Source organism: Miniopterus schreibersii (assembly GCF_964146895.1).
Source record: "Miniopterus schreibersii genome assembly, chromosome: 5".
NCBI lineage: Eukaryota > Metazoa > Chordata > Mammalia > Chiroptera > Miniopteridae > Miniopterus > Miniopterus schreibersii.
This window is the reverse complement of record NC_138106.1, coordinates 6,875,483-6,894,775: the sequence shown is the minus strand read 5'-3', so window position 1 is coordinate 6,894,775 and position 19,293 is coordinate 6,875,483. Positions and strand designations below refer to the sequence as shown.

Below are 19,293 nucleotides of genomic sequence, written 5' to 3'. Positions count from 1 at the left end.
CTCAGTGAATGAATAAACGGTGCTAAAATATCTTCTTCAAGTTTTTTCACCTCTTACATTTTCTTGAATCATATTGATAAACATGCCATTTGGGGGGGGAAGAGTTCTTACTGTTTTACAAGAACTTTCTATAATCATACTATTACCCCTCTGCCCTCGTCTGTGGTAAATGTAATTTCCTTTTGGCAAGTTCTAGTTTGTGTGCTTTGTTTACTGTAAATGATAATAACTAATTCCTATAGTAATGAGTGTAACAGGCAGAGCTTTGTGGTGCTTTATATATTTTCACCTCACGTAACTCTATCATGCACAGGAATTACTATTATCGGTACTCTGCAGATGAGGAAACTGAGTCTCAGAGGGGTTAACTAAGTTGTCCAAAGTCACACAGCTTCTATTAACAGAAGCAGGACCCCGTACTCTTAACCCCTACACTATGCTGCCTCTGAAGAAGTGTTTCGTGGTTTTTAAGTACAGAGGAGGAAATAATATCCAACTTGACCTGAAGGCCGGGGAGGAAGGGGAGGGGAGAGCCCCCGGGGAGGCGCGGAGCTGTTCTGGAACAGGCAGGGCCCTGGAGAGAAAGCCGGCAGGGGAGTGGGAGCAGGCTCGGAGCCCTTGCCTTGCAGGGGCGCGCTGTCGGCCGGGGGGCCGCGGGCGATTTTCGAAGGCAGTGTCGTCTCTGTGAGTGAGCTTTCTTTTCCTTGGTAAGGACGACCCTGAACCCGGGGTCAAGGAGGCTGCACGTGAGTGAAGACGTGTTAGTGGAATGAGTTTTACATTCACAGTGAAACTCCAGCTCCCGGTCAGGAGGACTGACACGCAAGGCCCCGAGGACGGGGGTTCCATGAGCACCTGAGCTGTCATTTCCTCCTTTGTTGCCACGCGAGAGGACACTGTCCTGTCATGTCCAGAGCAGGCTGTGGGGACGCTCCGAGGGCAGGAACTCAGCACCCGTGTGAGGCTGCTCCCTGGGCTCCCGACCGCGGAGGGGCCCCCTGCGTTTACAGGGGAGACCGTGTCTGCCAGGCTGATGGCCAACAATGTCAAGAGGGCGTCTGGGGGGAAGCTGATCAGGCTCGCAGGTTGGCCATTCCTGGATGTTCTCAGAGCAGGGGTAAGCCCAGGTCCACCCCGGGCCTCGGAAGGGGCGTAAGAGGAACAGCTGTCCTCAGTCACGCAAGCAGAGCCTCTGCGTTCTTGCTGTGCGTGTGTAACACGCCGTAATCACGGGCCCCGCTGCGGCCCCGTCACAGTTTTCACATGGCCGCTGCTTCGGGGTCTCTCACGTCTCTCAGAGCGCCAGCTCTTACCAATCAATGCTCGAAAAGAAGCACAGTTCTGGTTTTTTAAACTATTTTAGTGAGTGTGTTTTAATACGATTGGTGTCTTCCGTAATTGCAGTTGTTTCATTTTCATCTTTTTAAACACATCCTGAGCAGGCAGAGACACCTTACCAGTCTGCCGGAAAGGACCATAACACAAAAGTGGTTGAGGACCCCCCCAAGCTAAAATGTTAAAATGAGACTAGTGGACTAGGCTTTCTGACACCCTGGGGGCACCGTGCGTGAAAAGGCTGCCCTGACTCCCCGCAGTGGCTCGGTTTGTGTTCAGGGTCCCCAGTGCTGAGAAAACCTGGCTTGCTGGTCGTCTGAGAATGTTGTCTGTATGTTAAACTTGGCCTTTAAGTTTGTTGACCTTCTGAGCTACTCTTGAGCATAAATTTGCTCTTCCTTAGGGATGCCAGATTTAGCAAATAAAAATATACGGCTCCTTTGTCATCTATCTATAAAGTACCTATAGATGGATTTCAGACAAACAGTGAGTAAGTTTTGGTATAAGTTTATATCAAATACTGCATGAGACATACCAGTACTAAACAATTAGTTGTTTTCCACATGAAATTTAGTTGGAACTGGGCATCTTGTGTTTTACCTGGCAACACTAAAAACACCCAAATCGGGCCAATAGTCCTCTAGCTAATTAACTGCAGATGGTTAGGATATGTTTTCTTAAACTGTTTACTGATGGACGTTGATTCTCCCAAAGGTCTGAGACTTTGATTGACTATGAAGGGAAGTATTTCGAAGGTTGAAATTTTATTATCACTCAACGATCACAAGCGTCTATGTTTTCAACTTTGGGACAAGCAGACAACTCAGAAATCCTGCCAGTCCTTAGAGTAAACTGACCGCAGTCTGAGAATGCTGGTGTTAGCCCTGCTTCCCCCGGGACCCCGGGCTATCCAGTTTCCCTATCAGAGCAATGCGGTCGAAGTTTAGGCTCACACTGAGACTGAATTTCAAAACCTTCTGACACCCGTCCCATTGTTAAATAACTTGGTTCCATATCAAGCAAAAGTCATAATTTCCTTTTTCTGGGATGAGAGTCCAATTATGATAATAGTGAGCATAGAAATCGCTGGGAAGAATCCCACCCTCATATCCAGGTGAATCACACCAAAGCCCATTTATCATCGATCAACAGAGACCAATAGTTCCAAACTCGCTTCAAACAAGGAAAAGTAATCAGGTGGAAGCTGAAGTCAGTATGTATATCCATAAGGTGACGCTCTTTCTATATTTCTATGCCTTCATCATCGTAAAAACTGTTATAAATGTGAGGCAGAGAAAGACGTGAGCGGTTCAAGGCGGTGCATTCGCTGGCTTAGTGAGTGAGGGGGTTACTTGGGGGGAAATCACCTTGAGATGTTGCATAAAGACGCCTTGTAAAAAATCAGCCTCTGTCTCGAGCGACTTTCCAGTCCAGCAGTGAGGGTGAGAGGAAGCGACACCCTCGCTTGCTTCCCGCGTTTTCCCTCCTTTTCTGATGCTCCAACCGAGACCAGTTGGAAGGTTCATGGAGTGGATCACACTCCGTAAAATCCTTCTGACAAGTACCATCTGCAAAGACATACCTTCCATTCTGACTCTCTCCAGGTTGCCTCAGACCAGCTCAGGGCCCTGAGCTGCCTTCTCCTTATGGGAGCAGGACAGTCCGAGCTACCTTCTCTGTGCTGCGTTTGAACTAATGCAGACAAGTCTCCACGAGCTGCTTAAAGAAATCTCTTCCCTGCAGAGAAAGTGGGGGGCAGTGCATTCGGGAGGCTAACACAATCCAGTCTGCCTTGTGCTTTTTTCCCCCCCTCAGACATAAATTTTCCTGTTTTACCAGTCATCGCACAACAATGCATGTCCAAGCCATGCTGTGATTAGAGGGGGAATATGCTTATTACCAAGTTCTTCGCATGTTGGAGCATGGAGAGACCAAGGGTGGTAAACCAAAGGAAATTTCCATCTGCTCTTCAGCCGGCACACGGTCTTGCTCTATAGGAAAGTTAGCTGTTATTAAGTAATAATGTTCAGCTGAAGTTGGTCCCTCGTAACAACAGACAGATGGCTAATGTTTTATTTGGGTTAGCCAACTCTCTCACAAATAAAGGGCCTGAAATTAAACTGTCTTTACAAAAATATTCAGCAAATGATACCTCTGACTTACTCCAGTGCTCAGATTCTTTGCCATGGAAAATGGAAAATGAATCTCCCGTTGAACCCAGTATCTGTTGAGACTTGTCTTTGCTGAGTGGAGAAAGGTTGATGTTCTATGGAATGAAAAAAAATTAAAGAGACTCGGCATGGAGGAGTGAAGGGTATAACTATGCAAACCACATTTAGAGATGGAGAGGGACTTTTTTAGTGCTTATGGAATTCAAAACAATAATAATGGAATGGAAACATAGGAAAAAGGCTAAATATTTGACCGCAGAGGCAAATTGGCTCGTTAGACGCTCCCATGCGATGCAGAATGTGGGGTTTGCTTTGAGAGGAGCGCTTGTTGCTTTTCCAGTGGGTAATAGGGGAAAAGAAAGCCTTCCCCGGAGCACCGAGCCATCACGGCGAGCTGGCCACAGGAGCCTTGGGAAGCCGGGTGCCTCGTAAGACAGGTTCTCGGGCAGCACTGAGAGATTCTGATTCGGTAGCTCATGTGGGGGCCCGGGAACTGGCATTTCTAATGCACTCCAGGTGATGCTGATGCTGCTCTGTCTTCGGTGTCCGGTGAGATGGGCAGCTCATCTCAGGATAGTTCACGACAACCAAGAGACGTATCTGCCTATAAAATGGGTTAACCTTGCCATTGGCTCAATGACCTTGAACAGATCACTCTCTTTCTAATTCTCTTTTTCCCCAGATAGAATGTGCAGTTTAGACCAGATTGGTACTCGTCAAAGTCCTGGAAATGTCAGATAAATGCCAGACACAGTGATACATGAGCACCTGGCACCACTCTCCAGTGGGTGCAGGCGCAGGCGGTGGGGTGGGTAGAGGCTTGGTAGGTAAAGTCTCCACAGTCATCTGACCACAGTCCCTTTATTCGGGGACACCTGTCAACACCATGCGCTTGGGGGAGGCTGAGCCAGAGGACAGCTAAGGTCCTTCTGGCTGCGGCTCGCTCAGCCACAGAATCCAGGATCCCTCCCCAAGCCTCCCATGTTCTTTAGGACGGTACCTACCATCCCAGTGGAAACTCCAGAGCAATTTTCAACCGATTGCTTTCCTTGTCCCAGAAATTCTCATTGTTCCCCCAAGGCAATCTGTCTGAACTTCTGTCCTCTAGGACACTTCTCCTGGCTACCTGGAGACCCCACACGGCAGCTACCATGTTTGTCTATTTTTTAACCCCATGGACTTTCCGTTTGTCCTCTTTGTTTCAGGTAGTGAGTCTGAGCTTTTAGACAACCCAGTTGACATGCTTGTGAGTTTCCCACGCCGTCTATAGAATTCAGTCGGCCGTGAGTAGTGTAGCTCATAGTCTCGCAGTGTGGTCTCAAGACGGCAGCATCGACATCTCCTGGGGACTTATTAGAAATGCAGATTCTCAGGCCTCTCTAGATCTACTGAATCAGAAACTCATGGTGTCTGTCCTCACAGATCTGAAGGCCACCACAGCCCCAACCAAGGGCTTCTTACTCCACAGAGCATTAGAGTCATGGTATCTCAGGCCCTTTTCCTTGCCCTGAAAAGTTGTCTTGTCAAGATAAATTTAAATACTGATTGAGACATATTTAATGAGAAAAATTATTCAACTTTTCATTTATTTTCTCTGTTCTCCTTCTTCCTGTTGGAATCTTGCTCATTTGGATGTTTTTCTAGCCCGTGCTTAGTCATAGACCAACATTTGGACTTTACATTAAGGACATCCGAAGGCTTTGCAGGTTTCCTCTAAACACAGTAGCTTTGAGGTCGGGCCTATCATCCTAAGGTAGAAAAACGTGTAGGAAGGGCGGGTCTGTGGTCAGGCTTTCACTAGCTTTTGTCTCAGTGACAAACAATTCCAAGAATTCAATGGCTCACGGCAATAAGAATTTTTTCTCACCCAGTTACAAGTCAGCTTTGGTTCAGCTGTCACTCGTCTCCAAGTGTCCCCTCCTCCCAGTCCCCCAGAAGAAGGAACAGCCTAACCGAGCCTCATGCAAGACCTTGCCACGTGCCTCTGTCCAGGTGTGCCGTGGGTCACAGAGGCTCGCACTCCGCTGGCCAAAGCGGTCATATAACCACATGGGACATAAAAGGCTAAAAACCATTCCCCCGCAGGGACAAGCCCAGGGAGGGATTCTATGGACAGGCCAGTAACTGGCGGCAACAAACAAGGAACAGCAACGACAAAGACCAGGCGGGCCCCAGCTCCTGTCTTCACAAGCACAGAGGATGCAGGGTCGAGAAGCTGCCACAATCTCAGCCCGTGGCGATGGTTCTCCAGAGAGCGGTGACCAGCTCCCCAGCCTCCCGGGTGCCGCACCTCCAGGCTGTCCTCGGTCCTGCGCGGCCCGGGGGAGGAATGGGCCTGTAGAGGACAGAGGGATCCCGGCAGGTAAGAAGCAAAGGGCCGCCCTTCAGAACCTGCCAAGGCAACTTCGGCTACCTCATGCTTTTTCACTGGGGACGTTCATTTCTGAGGCCACCTGGGCAAAGCCATCGTGTCCTCAGTTGACGTGAGTGAGGTCAAGGAGTGGGCTCGAAACAGCCCGGCTGTGGAAGCGAGGCCTGGACGGCTTTGAGGAGCAGGAGGAGCGCGGCGGGAGGCCAGCACCAGAGGTCCCGTGTGCTGAGCGGCCAAAGTCACAGGATCCAAAGGGAGGACAGCTAAGCCTCACTAGATTTATTCTCAATTACTTTCAGGCCTTCTGAGCTCAGTGAACTCCAAGTACATGCTTGTCAAGTGTTTCGTTTTCTGTTTAATATTTAAACCTGTGTATCTTGAAAGTGAAATTTAATCGGGTGTTTTGGATTCATAGCAAAAAAAACAGAAGATCACCAAAAAATTGTTTTGTCAGAAATATCTGACATCCAAGAGAGCTTTCTGAGCAACTTTTCTTACAAACAGGAGGCTATTTTGCTGGAGCTTTAAAGTCAGATCCCCTCAAATTCTAACTTTAGCCTGGAAACCCGAAGCTATGGTTCTCTCTGGATTTCATTCCTCCACCACCCCACTGAAGGGACAGACAACGATTTCACTTGAGGCCTGAGCAAGTCAAGGTTTGGGAACCTGCTGCCTCCCCAAGTTTCTATTAGTCATTTTTCTGGAGGAGCCGGGCCTTCGCTAGCCCACCTGGAACCCAGAATGAAGTTCTTCCCAAAACAAGCGAACTGAAAACTTTCACACTTTGCCTCAACAGACTTCTAGGTTTTTAGAAGGTATCAGTGTTGCACTAACTAGGAGAAACTAGACAAAACACTTTTAATACTTTCAGAAGTTAATACTTAGCGTTGGTCCACTGGGTAGTCGGCATTCATCTATAAAGATGGTATAGATTGGACATTCTGAAAACCAATAAACGGATGTTTGCAATGCCAGTGGGCATCAGTGTTATCTGAGAATGCCACGGGGACGTGGGGGGAGGGGGAAGGTGCTGGTACCTTTTAACCTGTACGTCACGGCGTGGTGGTTCTCGACCTCTGTTCCCAGAGCTGCAGCGTCACCTGCCAACTTGTTAGTCATGCGGATTCTTAGGCTCCACCCCAGACTCGCTGAATCAGAAACTCCGAGCCTTCCAGGCGGCTCTGGTGCCGCTGAGCCCGGGCACCTGTGTCAGGTGGTGGGGACCTTGGGCACAGGAGCCTCCGGGGGCTCTTCTGTCACACACCAGCTGCTGAGAATTTGGGTGAGTGGCTTAGCCTGTCTGCCTCAGTTTCCTCCTCCTGGGGTGATGGTACTTGCCTCACAAGGTTGGTGGGAGGTGTAAGCTCACACACGGAAAGTGCGTGGAATAGTGGCGGGCACGTGGCCTGCAGTGCCGTCCACTTAGGAGGGCGACGGTTGTTACTATTGATCTGGAGCTTTACGAGGATAACTTAGTTGAGTATTTTATTATTTTGTTATTGCCCCTGTCACCGTTCGCCCGCATCTTTCCCGCTTTGGGCCACTTCTGGCTCCCCTCGGACAATGTCCACGCGTATCCCTTGCATCTGTGTTTCTCCCGCGCGGCCGCCGGCCGGCTCACGTCTCCGACAGGGCGGGCGTCCCGCTCTCGGGTTGATTTCTTTCATCGTCACGCATACGGGCCCCTTCGGTGACAGCACTGCGCTCCCCCCGCCGAGGGTGCTGATGGGAACTCGCTTTCCGTCCCCAAGCCTGGGGGTGTCGTCCTCCACACAGCTGCTTGCCTTTTCCAACGTACCTACTGTTCAGTTCTGTTTCCAAACGGGTTTCTCTTTCCTTTATCTCCAGAGAACGGATGCTACACGGCATAAGCTTCAAATGGCTTCATGCCACGTACGTGTTGCCGGCTTGAAGTCAGGGGCATGGTTGTGGTCTGTCCCCGTGGTAATTTCAAGGGTTCGGTACAGATATCGCAGTTCTGAGAATTACAATCCCAGCCCACACGTTGGAACAATATAACGCAAACTGGAAAGGTAACCACAGTTTCCAGAGTCTACCGGAACCTGCTGAAGGTTCGAATGGCATTTTGCTGCTTGGAGGGACCAGGAGAGGGGCAGTGAGCGAGAACACCTTCCCTCACTCCTCCATCCTTGGCTTTGGGCTGACTTACTTTTCCTTAACCTTTTAGAAGTGAAGCCAGGTAGGCTGCAGAACCACCAAGAGGAAAAAGGCAGTAACGTAAAAATTAAATGGAATACGAGTGTCTATCAGCAATGAAGACGTCTCCATCAAAGACGTCTGCTGACCAATAAAATGCTATAAATTAAGAGCATGTGGTTAAGTGTAAAGGATAAAGGCTGATGCTGGATCCTGACAGAGCGAGGGCGAAGAGAGGCCGTGTGCCAAACACACTGCCAGCCTGGGGCGCTGAGCGTGGCAGTGGCCGTGCGCTTCGGTAACTGGGACTATTAAGTGATAAAAGAGTAATCGCTGCGATTATTTACAATCACCGGGGGTTAGAAGTATGACGTGCATGCATGCTTGTTTGTGTAAGCCAGGTGAGTGTGTGTGTGTGTGTGTGTGTGTGTGTGTGTGTGTGTGTGTAGCTTAGGAAGAAGCATTTCAGAAAAGCAGGAGGCAGAAGAAGGTGCTGGATGGACTCAGAGGACGGCAGACTTTGGGGGCGAGGCCCCGGAGCTCCGGCCTCGCTCGCCCTGCCGCTCCCGCCGCCCGGGCCTCAGCCACCTGGTCTGAAAAGTGTGCGTCAGATGCCTCGGTTGAGACAGTCCTTTCAACTCCGATGCTCTATGACTCAACAATAATAGTGCATTTCCACAGGCGGTAAAAATATTCTAGACTCTTCCCTCCCAATCCGCACTGTTTACTTCCTCTGCACTTCCCCTTCCTGCCTCCTGTTTGCTGCTCAGTTGATAGTGGGCCTCAATGGGGGCGAGTTAGCCCTTTCCAGGGGGTTTCACGATTGAACTCCCTCCAGAGGGTGAGGATTCCCTAGCGAGGGCTGTGGCTGGGGCCTCAATTTCACCCCTAAAACCCTCCTGGGGCCTTTCTCCTGGCACCGTGCCCGATGGCCAGGGGCTGGAGACGAATGCTAGGCCCCAGCCCTTGGGGGGCGGGGAGTGCCAAGGGTCAGTTTTGCAGGGTCGGTTTCTTTGTCAATACCTGTGAACCCCACGTGTCCCTCTTTCTTTCAGGCAGTAGCAGAGTCCCATGGTAGCCAGGTGGGCGAAGGGGAGCCAGGACGGTCCGCCCGCCTCGAAGAAGACGGCTTCTGACCTGCTGAGTAAGTGGCCAGGTAGTAAACGGTCCTGAGGGCACAGGGTGTCGAGAGGGAGGGAGACGGCGTTTACCCTTCGAGTGCTGTCCACCAGCTGCTCTTTGCCACTGAGAGATGCTAAACCCAAGACCTGCCCAGGGGCTCCAGGTCTCCTTTCCCCGTTTATGACGAGACTCTGATAGGAGGTGCTACTGGGGTCAATAGCTCTAACGCTGGATGTGCAGAAACACAGGAGGAGGGAACGGATCCAGCTCATCCCAAGCTGGCCCATTGCCCCTTTGGGAGAGATTAAAGCAGGAGCCTCGTGGCACTGCCTGCATATACCCAGGGCCAGGTTTTCCAGAAGCTGCTGGCGCCCGCAGGACACTGCATGTCGCTCACACTTGAAAACTTAAGCCTCCGTTTTGATCTCAGGGATGGAATGGCATGCATTTTCCCCGGGCTGGTGGCTGTTTTCTTTTTTTAAGTGCATGCAGTTACTTGTCTTCAAAGTGCTGGGTTCTGAGCTTGACTCTGCATTTGGGCTGCCAACATGGCCTTGCTTCCAAACTTCCAGCCCAGCCCCTTCCCTCTCGGTCCCTGAGAGGTGTTGCTGAGGGTCCAATAAGGCCCATGCTCATCAACGATACCCTGTACTTTTCTTTTAAATCAGTCCCAAAATAAGTGGAATAGGCTTCATCGGGTTAATATAAATTCTGAATAACTTAAGGCCCTTCTTTGCCATGAAAATTAAAAAGTGACTCCCTTTCCAAGAAAAAGGAAAGATCATTGCAGGGGACATTCAGTAAATGACACACTCTTGATAATAGAACAGGAAAATTAAAGAGCCCAGCAGATCCCCTGCTTCCCCAAGTGTCAGCCCGTGATGGATATAGTTTCACTTCCCTTGAAGGGATTTGCCCAGAGGATTATTTTCAGACCTCTCATTGAAGCACTGCTGCTCTCACAGCAAAGATCATTGCATGAATCACAGACTGCTGCGTACCAGTTCCTTTTCACAGGGGGGATTTAAAACATTTTTTTAAATGCCAATGAGGTGGAGGGAAAAATCATGCCAACCAGGTAGAGTTCCCCCTAATCACTCCCATTATCTTTTTAAGGAATGTAGGGGTCATTTATCAGTCAGCCGGCAGGGAGTATAAGATGCGGGGTGGCCCCATGCCCAGCTTGTCCCTGTGTGTGGACCGGCGTGGGAGCCTGGCCTCTTCCTGGTAGGTCTGCCCTGCTGCCCTGTCCCACGCCTGGACTTGTTCCTGGCTCATCAGCTCTTTAAAATACACTCCTGTGCTGGTTTTCCTTCGCTCTAAGGAACTAAGGCAGAATTTGTGTGTCACACCAGAATGCCATACCTAATATAGTATATTGATTAACCAGCGTATCGATTAAGCTATTAATCAAGATTAATTATTCACTATGTGTTTGTTTTGGGGGGTTGATAACTTAGTATTTTCCAATGTAATCAAGACTAGGAGAGGTCCTGGATTCTAAATTATTCATTGGATTCGGGAAAAAGATAAACTGATATTATAAGGAATATCATGCCAAAGGGTAAGTTTTAAATTTTTTTTATTAACGCTACCTAAGTTTTAAAAATGTGTATTAGTATTCTCCATTGCTTATCAAGAACTATCTGTGGATGCCCTGGCTGGTGCGGCTCAGTGGTTAGAGTGTTGGCCTCCTGCACCAAAGGGTCGCGGGTTCGATTGCTGGTCAAGGGCATGTACCTGGGTTGTAGGTTGGATCCCCAGCCCCGGCTGGGGCACGTGTGGGAGGCAACCAATCAATGTGTCTCTCTCACACCAGTTTTCCTCTCTCTCTCTCCCTCTTTACCCCTCCCTCCCTTCCACTTTTTCTAAAAATCAATGGAAAAAACATCCTCAGGTGCGGATTAAACAAGAAAACAAAGAACTATCTATGGATGGTAAATTTTAGTTATATCTGTACTGCCCTATGCTTAGTCAACCTATTTTTAAATTCTCTATAATTGGAAATGTATGATAGCTGAATATACGTAAATATTCATAATTCTCTGTGGGGTAGATACGTGCGAGTGTGATGTCACAAGGGGAAGATAAGCGTCTTTTTTTAACTGCGAGGCTCTGTTTTGGCACTTTGTAGCCACTATCTCATTTAACCATCACAAAAGCCCTCAGGAGGAGGCTTTCTTCTCATTTTACAGCTTAGGGAGCTGAGGTCCAGAGAGGTTAAATACCTTGTCCTGGCTCACACAGCAAATCAATTGGAGAGTCAGCATTTAACTTGGGTTTGCTTGTCTCCAGGGTCTATGCTCCTCACTCCTCCCTACTGCCTTCCTCAAGTTTGAGTTGGCTCGTTGCCTTCAGAAGCCTCCTTTCTTGTGCACCTCCATGTGCATTCTTACTTATGTCACCTGTTTATCTTATTTCTATTTTCTGGACAATCCACCACCTATGACAGTAATAAAATGTCTCTCTTTGTCACTTCCTTAGGTGGTCCCAAGAGCCTGACCATGGACCCAATTCACCTTAGCATGTCCAGCACTCCCCTGGTGAAGCACACGGCGGGGGCTGGACTCAAGACCCACAGGCCCCGCGTCATGTCCAAGAGTGGACACAGCAACGTGAGAATCGACAAAGTGGATGGCATATACTTACTCTACCTCCAGGACTTATGGACGACCGTGATCGACATGAAGTGGAGATACAAACTCACCCTGTTCGCGGCCACCTTCGTGATGACCTGGTTCCTCTTCGGAGTCATCTACTACGCCATCGCGTTCGTCCACGGGGACTTAGACCCGAGTGAGCCGACTTCGAACCACACGCCCTGCATCATGAAGGTGGACTCTCTCACGGGCGCCTTTCTCTTCTCCCTGGAGTCCCAGACCACCATCGGCTACGGAGTCCGCTCCATCACCGAGGAATGCCCCCATGCCATCTTCCTCTTGGTAGCTCAGCTGGTCATCACGACCTTGATTGAGATCTTCATCACGGGCACCTTCCTGGCTAAGATCGCCCGACCCAAAAAGCGGGCGGAGACCATCAAGTTCAGCCACTGCGCCGTGATCACCAAGCAGAAGGGGAAGCTGTGCTTGGTGATCCAGGTGGCCAACATGAGGAAGAGCCTGCTCATTCAGTGCCAGCTCTCCGGCAAGCTCCTGCAGACCCACGTCACCAAGGAGGGCGAGCGCATCCTCCTCAACCAGGCCAGCGTCAAATTCCACGTGGACTCGTCTTCCGAGAGCCCTTTCCTCATTCTGCCCTTGACCTTCTACCACGTGCTGGATGAGACCAGCCCCCTGCGGGACCTCACGGCCCAGAACCTGAAGGAGAAGGACTTTGAGCTCGTGGTCCTCCTCAACGCCACCGTGGAATCCACCAGCGCCGTGTGCCAGAGCCGCACGTCCTATATCCCAGAGGAGATCTACTGGGGCTTCGAGTTTGTGCCTGTGGTTTCTCTCTCCAAAAACGGAAAGTACGTGGCTGATTTCAGTCAGTTCGAGCAGATCCGGAAGAGCTCCGATTGCACGTTTTACTGCGCGGACTCCGAGAAGCAGAAACTGGAGGAGAAATACAGGCAGGAGGATCAGAGGGAAAGGGAGCTGAGAAGCCTTTTGTTACAACAGAGCAACGTCTGACGGCCGAGCCAGGGCCTCGCTTTACCTCTGCAGCCGCAGACACGTCTGAGCTCCCTTCGAGCAAGCCTGTGTGGATGCGCTCTGAAAACACTGCCCAGACATGCAAAACTGCTCTTTCCCTTCGGTCTGGTGGCCAAACAAGAATCCCCACCTTTGACAGGGTTCCTTGTTCAAATGCTTTGTCTGAAGCAAACTCCCAAAATTCAGATTTTCTAAAATGGGCTATATTTTGAAGAAGTTGGGGTAGGGCAATTGCAAAAATGTCCTGCGGGATGGACAGAGACATTCAGCGATGCTGATAGTGGAAGGAGGTGCATTTCTATATAAGGATCTCAGCTGTAATATAAGGTATTTATTCAACCCGAGTATCAGAGACACTGTGGCCGAGACCTGAAATGTGGTCAGTGTTCACTCACACCGTCGCTTTAACACGCTTTTTCTTTTCAAGCAGAGAGAATGTTGCTGTACTGGAGGCTACCTGGTAATGCAGAAAATGGAGCAGGGAGGAATCTGTACTCATAAAATATAATAATTCCATTTTCACCTTTCTTCAGTGGATTTAATTTGTAGAGTGAAATCGATCAATCAGGAACGAACAGTTGTGAAAACATACAAATGGAGTTGAGACTGTCGTTCACACTAACTGCCTGTTGGAATGTGCTAGCCCCTTTCTGTTCAAGATGTGGTTCACAGACCAGCAGCATCAGCCCCATCTAGGAGCTTATTAGCAATTTAAACGCTCAGGCCCCTCCCTCCAAACGTAGACAATCAGAATCTGTATCTTAACAAGACCCCCATGTGACTCGTGTACCAATGAGTTTGAAAAGCTCCTCTCTGGGCAGTGTGTTCAAAGTAACCTCTGAAGCCATGGGACTCTGTGGGTCCCATGTCCATGTGGCCTCCAGACCTGTCTTTCCTTCAGTTCATTATAATGGACCAAGCTTCCTTTTGGCCACTTTTTTTCTGTATCTATTAAAATTCCTTGTCCACAGAGGAAGTGCCACTGACATTCCAAGAGCAAAATAAAAGCTCTGGCAGGTAATGGCTGTCTCATTCATGCTAAGTATATGGTTGTTGCTGATAGTTAGAACAAAAGAAAAATTAAGCTGTGCCGTGTAACAATCAGAAATTTGCTCAGATGTTGAAACCTAGAAGGTTGGATGAGGCCATGAGAACGAGAGTTGCTGAGGATAAGAAATTCATACACAGATGACTCCTTGAAGCATGAACAAAATTTGATAATCTGATAACTTGTCAAGAATGTCCTCAGTGTTTAAACAAATCTTGTGCAACTCAGTGTTACAGAGATAACATTTTGCCTTCAGCAGAATTTAGGCACCAGGCACCCTGCATTTCTTTGGGGCAGAGAATAAATGGCCAAGGACTGGCTAACTGTGCAAAAGGTGAATTCTCACTTCATTTAAAATAGGACAGATCTGCATATACACTCAAGAAGAATGCAACTATGAGTATGTAGGTGCTACATGGATGTACATACGTGTGCACCACATATATGTACACACACATCTAGGCACATACAGAGACATACATGCACACACATACACAGGCACACACATGTGCACAACACACAGGGACACACACCCTAGCCCTTAAAGCATAATTGTGGAAATTATCAATGCAAGACATTTGCAGTTAAAAGAGCAAATCCTCCAGAAATATGCTTGCTTTTATTTTGTTCTATAAGATCGGGAACATTGGGACTCAGGGATATGGGGGAAGTAACCTGGATTTAGACCGTCAGTGAAACCAGCAGGTCTGGCCATCTTTTGATGTTCCCACATTTCAAATGTCCTTCATTAAACAGAATGTATGGCTAACACCTCTGACCTGGAACCGACCATCTAATGGGGGGCTCAGATGAATGGGGCGACGTCGTGAAGGTTGAAAGAACAATCTCAATGCACAAGGGGTCTTGTCTTCAGTTACTCAGGAAGTTTTTTTCTGTTTCTGTCCATAAGTTTATGGCAGGTTGTTTTAGATCTTAAAAAATTACGTGTAGTTAGATATTATCCCTTTCTGTTGTTACACGTGATGTTTGATTGAATATTGTGGTGTAACCGCCAGAAGAATGATGCCACGGGCAAGTTTACAGGCTTTCTGTCGCGCTATGAATTCTCCCAGCATTTCCACCATTGTTGATTTGAATGTGATCAAGATTAGGGATCCTTCACACGTCTGTCGTAGATGGTGCAATGATGCAGCACAAGATTGAGAAACCTCTTTTATGTTCACCTAGCATATCTGTTTCAGCCGAATTTGGAAGACTTGCTCATCTGATCTTTTGCACTACACACAAAATAAATATGCAGCGTCTTAAACGCCAATACTTGTGCAAGTCAGTAAATGATACTACAGCGTAATCTGTCATACATAGCTCTACAGCTGTGGCTGGTTTGAAGCTGAGCTTTTCCCAGGCACACTTATTTATTATTACTTTGTACAAAATGCCCTCATGTTGACGTGCTAACAAAGAAAGGATTCAGGTGGCAAACTGATTCTATGTGGATAGTTTTCTGACTGAAACAGATTCGTGCTCAACCCCAACTAAGAAGTCAGACTGATGGAGTGTTTCTGACCCCAAAAGGCTCTTTTTTTATTGTTTTTGTTTTGCATTTTGAAGTATTTCCAATGCACCAGGCCTTCTCAGTGAGACCATGCAAAAATGTCATGTTCCATCTGAGAAACCACAAAGCCATGCCTTACTTCAGTAATAAAATGCATTGTACTTACATGGTCCCCAGCAGCCAAGAGCCCCAGAGGCATTGCAAAGAGTCACTCATCCACCCACACAGTGGGCCACCTCTGGGGTGGGGGCGGAGGCACCCGTGAGTTCCCTTCCCCACTCCTGGGGATGCTACAGCAAAGAGAGGAGACCAGAAGTAGAGAATAACTAGTTAAAAGGGGGAAATGCCATCAATGAGTGGACCAGATATTTAGATGAATTCAAGCAACTCTTTGAATTACATTTTCAATTTTAATTGACTGTGATTTTGATATTGTTAAAATGTAAAGTAAGGTGTATAAACATGTGACACTTCTATTAAATATGACCCTTTCTCCCTTCTTAGATCCTCAGTACCCATATATCATCTGAGAAAGAAGAAAATAGGAAAGCAAAGCAGAGAAGGCACAGGGCCTTTGCACTGGTAGCTCAGTCAAGGATCAACCTTGGGCTTCGTTCTCTATTTTGTCCCTATGGTCTAAGGGTCCAACATTTGACCGTGTGGCCTAAGGAAGACTTCTGGTCGCTCAACCTTGGCTTTTATTTGAAATAACTAGTTTTGAATCCAGGTTACCTTATCATGGCTTTGTGGGATGGAATTTTTTAATGAAAGGTATTAGCATTTCCAGTCTTGGTTTCCAAGTTTTGTAGTGCGCACTGGAATTCCAGCATTTGACCCTGGAGAGGTCCAAGGCTCACTTAATTTCCTTCCCCAGGGAAGACTTACTCTGAAGGTCCAAAGCTTAACATTTCACTTCTAACGGATTAACTACGCACATGTTGCCCTTTGTGGGTTTCAGTTTATCTTTAATCAGAATGACCCGCCAACCAACCGAACCCTGGGCCTGTGGACAGCAGTGAGTGGCGGGCGTCTGCTGTGAGAGCGGAAAAGTCTCCGGAGTTAGAATTTGCAATGAAATGATATGATTAGAACTTAACTGGGGTTTTAAAGAATAAAAGAGTTAACTTCTTGAGGCATTTGTATTTGTTTGTCAGTAAACTGCTTTGATTGTTGTCGCTTTGATTTTTTTTTTTTAAATCTAAAAAAACTCTTTGCCTTCAGAGTGAGGAAGGCAGTGAGAAAAGCGTGCAAATTAAAAGCTAGCAGTCGATGGCCCAGCTCCTACATAAAGCACCTCTCCCAGTGGAAAAGAACTTCTTTGCAGGGAAAACTTGGCCACTCGGTCTTACATTACGACTGCCTGTGTCATTATAATCTCCTGGCTTCCCAGGAGAATGAATTTTCCTAGTCTTTAAGAAACACTGACCGATTAAGTCCAATTTCCCCCCCAAAGTTTTTCCACTAAACGCTTACTGAGAAAGAAACCTGAGGCAGAAATCCGGCGGCAGCCCTTCCCCTCCCTCGCGCCCCCCGCGCGCCCTCCGGGGCCCCGGTTTCCTCTCAGCGGGTCTGCTTGGTTGGCCGTCCTTCGAGCTGGCCGTCCGCGTCCCACGGTCCGATGATTCCATGCGTTAGAAGTAATCAACCCAAATTCCCAATCTGTGGACGTTTAGATGCCCCCAAATTGGGCACAGGAATTTTTATTTTTCAATTGCTATGTTGCTGGTGTGTAAACTTAGAAGATGAAGAAAAAGCTCTTGATTAGAATTGATAGCTAATTCCTAATAAAATTACATGAATTGATTGTGTGCTAAGGACGTCATTGATATATGCTATAGAAGCCCAAGAAGTCATGTATATATGTAAAGGTCACATAATTCTGAATATAATCCCAGAATAAGGCACACTGTGTATGCAGGACATGTCCTGTACTTAGTGGTTTCTGTCCTGCATTCTGTATGGACTTTATTAAGATGCTCTAAATGTCCTGTGTTTATTTTTATCAAGAAGTTACAAATTTGCAGAGGCAATTAGAAAACAAACCTTCAAATTCAACTGGATGTCTTTTATATTTATTTGCTACTCTGCCAACCTTAGGGAAAGTATTCACTTAATCCCAAACTATGCCCCACTCAAGAAGAGCAAAAAACAAATGTCCCTTCCTTTGGAAGTTACGGTTTTCATAAAACTGGTAGTAGAGAAAGGGGTAATCCAAAAAAGATATTCTTCTGGGCTTGTCCAATTAGTAAAAGTAAATTTCAGCCAAACACAGGGGACCTTTGACACATTCTGTGCAGCGTGGAGCAGGATGCTATTTGAGCCCGTCTATCAAAGAGAGGCCTAGAATGACCGGCTCAAAGCCCCTCCACATGGTGTGCCGGAGCCCTCATTCCCAGCCCCCACTGGAGAAACAGGCCAAGGGTTTTGTGGTCCTGACCAGCACTGGGTGGGCAAAGCCAGAGATGAAGGAATCAGCCTAAAAGTCCACCACCAAGGCTTTTGCTTAGCAGCTCCCTCTTCATGATGTAATGCTTAACCGTGATCTTTATTTGAGGCCAAATCTTATCTAGTTCCCAAGCCTTCCCACTCCCTTAAGATATCCAAAAGTATTCAAAAGTATTCAAGTTAAGGGTAGGACCCCCTCAAAATTAGATTCCGACAGAGCTACTACAATTGACTATAGAGTATTTCCTAAAAAAAGTCAGAAGTTGTTGACTCTGAGCTAAGAAATGTGACCTCTTAGCTTGTTATTACTATTAGTGTTACTATTGGAATGTCCTTAATATTCTTAAAAAAGTAAAGAGCTTCCAAGAAGGTGTTTGGAGAGGAGTTCAAAGAAATGCTTTTTTTTTTTTTTTTAAATTCACTGTAATTTAACTACATTTCTTCATCTGCAATCAAATCCTAAGAGTAAGGATGTTGTATTAAAACAAATCATTGCAGGAAGTATGACTGTATCGGGGACTTTTTACAAAAACAAACTTCCAGATCACAAGAGGAAGCTGTGTTTGTGTGCTGACAGCGTATTAAATAGCAGTCAGGAGACGAAGGCAGGATGACAGCCAACTTGGATCTATTTTTGAAGAATTATTTCTGTAGGGTGTCATGGAGTTGTAAGTTACAAAAGAAACGCTTTGGTAAACAGACTTCTCGATTCCAAAAGGACCCACTCCAAAATACCACTTCGTGAAATTCAAGGGGAATGTTATGAAGATTAAAATCCCAAATCACATGCAGATCTTACAAGCAAACAGTCCCACTCCTTGCAAATCCTGGCGCTGTGCCCTAACCAGTGTCTGGATTGTGCCTCGGTCTCCTGCCATATGTTTTTCTACGTCTGATCGCTATGCTGGGACACACATGAGTGTCCTTGCTTTTCTCTGATTTTAAAACTAGTCTTATACTTGTATTTGCCTCAGTAGAACAGCGACTCATGTTTCTCAAGGTTGAGCTACTGTTTGGTGCCTGTTGGAAATCTCACACTGATAGGTATTCTTTGTCACCACTGGGCCCGATCAGACCGTCTCAGCTTTAATTGTGTACTTTCATGTCCTGCAAATGCATACCTCTATTTGTCAAACCATTTCTTGTTTTCATATGTATCTCCACCACCTTTCTTTTTCTAGACATGGAATCATCTAATCTGTGAAACAATAGAAAATACAAATGCAATAAAGCTAATTCCATAGCCTTTAGTCTCTATTTCATTGGCGCGGTGATGGTGTTACTGTGGTGCCCCGTGGAGATGAAGCGAGTATCTCCCTACAGAGCTTAGAGATAAATTCATGGGAAATAGCTGTTTCCAATGGCGGTAACTACAATCATTTGGTCCTCAGAGCTTATGATGGCAGTTTCCATCCAGCCTACAGGACTGCATTTTGCTTCCTTTCTCATCAAGAAAAGAACTGAAATCCCTACCT

The 19,293-nt window shown here is 47.3% G+C and overlaps 1 protein-coding gene across 10 annotated transcripts in view; it reads left to right on the top strand.

Annotated features, from left to right (window-relative positions):
• KCNJ15 (potassium inwardly rectifying channel subfamily J member 15) overlaps nucleotides 1-19,059 on the top strand; it is a 36,137-nt gene extending 17,078 nt beyond the window's left edge. For 4 of the 10 annotated variants that reach the window (XM_081138924.1, XM_081138927.1, XM_081138930.1 and 1 more), the window contains exons 2-3: nucleotides 9,090-9,190; nucleotides 11,641-19,059. In XM_081138924.1, the coding sequence (XP_080995050.1) occupies nucleotides 9,106-9,190; nucleotides 11,641-12,788 (1,233 nt within the window). In that variant the 5' untranslated portion in view covers nucleotides 9,090-9,105 and the 3' untranslated portion in view covers nucleotides 12,789-19,059. Of the gene's footprint in view, nucleotides 1-7,058; nucleotides 7,160-7,725; nucleotides 7,911-9,089; nucleotides 9,191-10,649; nucleotides 10,721-11,640 lie in introns of those variants that run through there. The other 6 variants (XM_081138933.1, XM_081138928.1, XM_081138932.1 and 3 more) reach the window with 6 other exon arrangements.
• The last annotated feature ends 234 nt before the right edge of the window (nucleotides 19,060-19,293 follow it).